The 5,863-nt window shown below is 45.8% G+C and overlaps 1 protein-coding gene across 1 annotated transcript; it reads right to left on the reverse strand.

Annotated features, from left to right (window-relative positions):
- Positions 1-2,293: 2,293 nt before the first annotated feature.
- On the reverse strand, positions 2,294-3,731 carry LOC120360169 (late cornified envelope protein 5A). Its single transcript, XM_074389695.1, has 2 exons — positions 3,674-3,731; positions 2,294-2,965 (listed from the first exon to the last, which is right to left on the reverse strand). Exon 2 carries the CDS (start codon positions 2,942-2,944, stop codon positions 2,582-2,584), a length of 363 nt encoding a protein of 120 aa, XP_074245796.1. The 5' UTR covers positions 2,945-2,965; positions 3,674-3,731; the 3' UTR covers positions 2,294-2,581.
- Between the last annotated feature and the right edge of the window lie 2,132 nt (positions 3,732-5,863).

The raw sequence follows: 5,863 nt of genomic DNA on the forward strand, positions 1-5,863 counted from the left end.
TCCGTTCCTGTGTGGTCATCTACTTGGTAGGTGGTAGTTCACCTATTTGTTATCCGATTCTCATCTCTCTGGTTCTTGGTCCTTGGCTCCCGAGGCAGACCACAAGCTATGTGATAAGCCTGCTGGATTTCATCCATACCCTTCAAGATACAGTGAGTGAAGATGATAACAGAGATGCATATGTAGGAATCCCAGGGGTGATTTCTCTCTGTCACTGGAGACGGGAAGAAAATCATAGGCAAAGTTAAGGAACCATAAAGCTAGAAAAGTTGTGAGTGTAGTCAGGTTACCATATCCCCATAACGCAGCACGGTATGACTGAGAGAAAAATGCGTGCAGGACAGTGGCCCAATTGCAAAAAAGGCAAGTCAGCCTGTGGGACGTCTGCTTCTTTTCCCACCCCCCAACCACCGATCTCCCTTCGAAGATAGGTTCTCCCAAGGGACACTGCACACTGCAAAAGAAAAGAAAGAAGATGAGAAAGGAAGAAGAAAAGAGGGAGGGAAAGAAGGAAAATGAGAGAAAGTTCTTTCCAAAGGTCCAAAGTGTGCATGATTTATCACTGTTTACAGTGTTTTTAGAATAACTGATTTTTAAAAATTGAAGGACACTCTGGCAGGCAACTTCAGAACTGCTTCTTAATCAAAGCAATCACCCACAACTATGAATGTGAACTCTACTCAAAAGTCCAAGACTAAGAATTCAAGAATTAAGGGTGAGAGACAGGTTTAGGGGTGAGTGAACAGGGAGTGGCACCAAGGAATTAGCAAGGAAAGATAAGTCACAAAAGATACCAGTTTCATCTAACGTGGATTTAGAGCCTGATTAACAGGTTCCCAGTACCTAGGGCACCTGTTGGTGAGTATAGGTGAGACATTCCAAAAAGTGAAGTCAATATTAAAACAGAGAAGGAAGTAATGAAATAACAAGACAGAGGCAGGATCTCCTCTGTGGAAATGGGTAAAGTTTTTTATTTATTTATTTATTTATTTATTTATTTATTTATTTATTTATTTATTTATTTTGAGACGGAGTTTCGCTCTTGTTACCCAGGCTGGAGTGCAATGGTGCAATCTCGGCTCACCGCAACCTCCGCCTCCTGGGTTCAGGCAATTCTCCTGCCTCAGCCTCCCAAGTAGCTGGGACTACAGGCGTGTGCCACCATGCCCAGCTAATTTTTGTATTTTTAGCAGAGACGGGGTTTCACCATGTTGAGCAGGATGGTCTCGATCTCTTGACCTTGTGATCCACCCACCTCAGCTTCCAAAGTGCTGGGATTATAGGCATGAGCCACCACGCCCCACCAAATTTAAAAAAAAAAAAAAAAGTGAAGAATGTTTGGTAGAATCAGTATAAGGAGATGAGTGATCCGGGCAAGTGCCTGCTCATTCTGTGGACATGCTATGATCTCGTAAACTAACTTACTTTATGTATCGTTGTTAACTCTTATCAAAGGAGGCATCAATTGTTTATCTTGTATATAAAAGGCTAATTTGGAATTAACTTTTCAAGTTATCTTTTCTAGGTACTTTATGAGTATATCCTGAAGGAACCAGCCCATTCCTAAAGAAATGTTACTTGGAAAACCAACACAGTGACAAAACCCCCATACTCTTACCACCTCTCACTACACACACACACACACACACACACACACACACACACACACACACCCCGCAACCATGTAGAGACAGTCTTTGCAGAGGAGGGTGTTCTTTACTCAGACTCAAATCCAGGATTTCAGCACGCAGGGAAAACGCGCTCAGACGTTTCATACCTGCCTCCTAAACTCACTCCTCCAGAAACTATCTTGCCCACCCAGCTCTCCCTCTAGCCAACGGACGGAAACACCTGGACTTAAAATAATCAGAAAAGTAGGGAGTGGCCACGTATTGGAGCCCAGGATGAGCACTTCAGGCAATCTTATTCCCCATGAATAGGGGCTAAGCAATGTTTCAAACCGTGACCCATGCTTGAAGGAAACGCTCTCAGAATGTGACCCTTCTGAGTCCAGCCGTTCTCTTCAGACTCATTCCTGGTCATCCTCATACGGTCTTGTGTCTGGCGTAATGGTCTCAGACTTGACTCTTTCCTTCCAGCTTAAAGTTCCAGAATCCAGAGCATAGAAAGGACTATTTTTTTCCAGAGGCCTAAGTAACTTCACTACCAAAATGCACTTCTTTAAACAAGTGTGTAGAATGTTCACTTGCACCCAAGAGAAGAGAAGGGAAGACGGCTTGGTGCAGCAGGTAGGGGGTGGGAGAGACAAAACAATGTCATCAGGAGGCAGTGATGCCAGGAATCAAAAGCTTTATTGTTACAGAGAAAACAGCTTCGGAACTGAATTTCAACACCTCGTTTGCCAAAGAACTATATCTGAGAGGGAAAACCAGGCCAGAGAATAGCACGGGCTAGACCTCAACCCCACAGTGGAGTGAACACGGGCAGGATAAAGGAGGGAACTCAAAGCATTTCAGATGACCTTCCGTGGGAAACGAGAGAAGAGAAGCCTCGGGCTGACTCAGATCCTCGGCAGCTGGGCTCTGCCAGTGCTGTCCCTCCATGCTCCTCATGGCCCAGGTCAGCAGCAACCCCCAGAGCTGTGGCAGCAGCCGGAGCCTCCAGAGCTATGGCAGCAGCTGGAACCCCCAGACTGCTGGCCACTGCCACTGCCACTGCCACAGCAGCTGGAGCTCTGAGGTCTGCGTCGGAGGGACCGGCGGGGTCTGTGGTGGCTCAGGCAGCAGCCACCGCCCCCAGAGCTGCAGCAGCCACCGCCCCCAGAGCTGCAGCAGCCCCCAGAGCTGGAGCCACAAGAAGAAGGGACTGGAGGTGGGCACGGGGCTGGGCACTGGGGAGGGCATTTTGGGGGGCACTTGGGTGGGCATTTAGGGGTACATTTGGGAGGAGGCTGGCACTGCTGCTGGCTCTGCTGGCAGGACATCTCTGTAGGAGCTGAATAAAGCTGAAAAACAATACAAGCCCAAGGTCACTTCCTTGACTTGAAAATTGAACTATAATTTCAATAGATTTTATCTCTAAGATGACCAGATTTTTATTTTTATTTATTTATTTATTTATTTATTTATTTTTTGAGACTCGCTCTGTTGCCCAGGCTGGAGTGCAGTGATGTGATCTCAGCTCACTGCAACCTCTGCCTCCCGGATTCAAGCGATTCTCCTGCCTCAGCCTCCTTAGTAGCTGGGACTATTCCCAGCTACACACCACCATGCCCAGCTAATTTTTGTACTTTGAGTTTAGACAGGGTTTCACCATGTTGGTCAGGCTGGTCTTGAACTCCTGACCTCATGATCCGCCTGCCTCGGCCTCCCAAAGTGCTGGGATTACAGGTACACGCATAAGCCATGGCACCCGGCCTAAGATGACCAGATTTTTAAAACCCAGTCTCCCAAGACCAGTAACAAGAACTATACAAATGATTTCCACCTAGTAACTCCATCTTTTCAAATGAATTCATTGGAACTTCAGAAAGACATCAGGCCCTCATTCCCTTCACCTACCTTCCACCATCCCCTTCCAGAAGAACCCTCCCTTCCAAAATCCTGTTTTCCCCTTGTCTTTCTTCCAGAATGGCCTCAGCCTCCACACAGGGGCTCCTTCTGCCCAAAACACCAGCACCAAGAGCCCATCCTGGTTCTGAGAAGTACTCTACCTGGGTCAGGTACTGCAGCAGATCACTCAGGAGACAGGTAGACTGAGGCGCTGTCAGAAGCCTCTGCCTTTTATACTCAGTTCCTGACGTAGCATCAGGAGGTGCCGACCGTGTGCGGGATGCTAGAAGCATCTTTCATAAAGGCATGGGTGACTCCCTCCCCTCACATCCCAGGGACCCAGTTCCTCCCTCCATAAGCATCTCAAGTATTAACCCACAGGAAGATCCTCTGAGAACTGCAGGCCTCTGGAATGGTGAGGGAGCTGTGCGGATTGTACATGGCACCTATCTATCTCACAGGCAGCTCTGCTATGCCTTCTCTTTTCTGAGCTGGGCCAGTACGACTCTATACCTCTGGGATGAACATAAGGTCTGTTTTCTCTTTGGTATAGAAACTGAAGAAGTAAATTCCCAAGATGGAAATTAAATGGCCCTTTTTAGAATAAGAATAGAGATCCAAAATAAAATTGTAGACCCAAGCACATGATCTAACAAGATTTTTTTTTTCATTCCTAGATGATGCCATAACCAGAACTATGAATGTGATGTTATTTTAGGCAGATCTGATGCAGATAGTGTGGGTGGTTGGGCTTCTCTCCTTGCCTGAATTTAATGCACCGGAAGAGCTCACAAACAGCAATAACACTGCCTTTAAAAGGGCAGAAGTCGGCCGGGCGCGGTGGCTCAAGCCTGTAATCCCAGCACTTTGGGAGGCCGAGGTGGGTGGATCACAAGGTCAAGAGATCGAGACCAACCTGGTCAACATGGTGAAACCCCGTCTCTACTAAAAATACAAAAAAAAATTAGCTGGGCATGGTGGCGCGTGCCTATAATTCCAGCTACTCAGGAGGCTGAGGCAGGAGAATTGCCTGAACCCAGGAGGCGGAGGTTGCGGTGAGCCGAGATCGCGCCATTGCACTCCAGCCTGGGTAACAAAAGCAAAACTCCGTCTCAAAAAAAAAAAAAAAAAAAAAAGGGCAGAAGTCTAGGAATGGCTTATTTACTTGTGTTAAGGAAGGTGCCCTTGGCCAGCTCGAGGTGAGGTGGCAGAGACAGGTGTATACTGAGGGTGGAGCAAAAGCTCTCGACTCATCTGGAGGTTTCCGGGCGTGGGGCACCAGTTCTGGTCATCCCTATGAGAAGAGCATCTAACCTGGGAAGGATGGGAGAGGTGAAGAGGAGGAGCGTATAGGTTTTAAAAGCCCGTGGTGGAATCCAAAGCTTATTTTCTCAGCAAACAATGTTCTAAGGGAGTCGGGTCCCCAGGATAGTTACCAAAATTTATTCAGCTGGAAAGGGTGGCCAAATATGGCATATTCACAATGAAAACTGCAGTGAGAGAAAATAGGACTGGGAGAAAAAGGCAGTACCTTCGATCCATGCTTGTTGAAATGGGCTGCAGTGAGAAATGTCAGCACACTTGTAACACAGACCCTGGAGAGAGAGATCGGTTCCCACCCTTGCGCTCTTCACCTGTGCAACCTCGCGCAAGTTACTTAACCATCACCGGAAAAGGAGGCTGGAAACATTCCTAACCCACTGAATGAAGAAATACAGACAAAGTTCTTAGCACAGCTCCTAGAACCGTACGTTTTAAAAAGAAAAAAAAACCATCACTATGGATATCCTTACTTCCATGAGAAAATGTATTCTACATTTCAAATTGCTGACCTGCCGTTTTGAAACCAGAACTATTTTTTTATGATACCAGACCTTAGACTTGATGTTTTCTAACAGCAAAATGATAAGAGTATTTACTTGTCACTAGGGAATGAGATTATAAAGAAAGCATACTCATTATTTTAAAACGCCACAAAAAATGGAAGAATTTTTAAATCGCCTATAATTCTCTCTCTAAAATACTGTTAATATTTTGCTATTTTCCTTCCAGTCATTGTTTTTATATGTATAGTTTTTCTGGGCAGGGGGTAGTTTAGTTTTGTCTGTATTTTTCATCATCTTTCTCATAGTACTTAGAAGAGTTTATTTTACTAACTTTTCACCTAACATTTTAATATCAAGATTTCCCCTGGTATTCATTGTTTGGAAGCATTATTTTTGGTAGCCATAAGAACATTTCATGAAGGGCACAGAATCTATAAGTGGTTGGGAGTGTGCGTTCTAGAGCTAGTCTCTGAGTTTGAATCCCAGCTCCCCATTTACCAGTGGTGTGACCTTGAACAAGTGATA

Source organism: Saimiri boliviensis, chromosome 19, assembly GCF_048565385.1.
Source record: "Saimiri boliviensis isolate mSaiBol1 chromosome 19, mSaiBol1.pri, whole genome shotgun sequence".
NCBI classification, from domain to species: Eukaryota; Metazoa; Chordata; class Mammalia; order Primates; family Cebidae; genus Saimiri; species Saimiri boliviensis.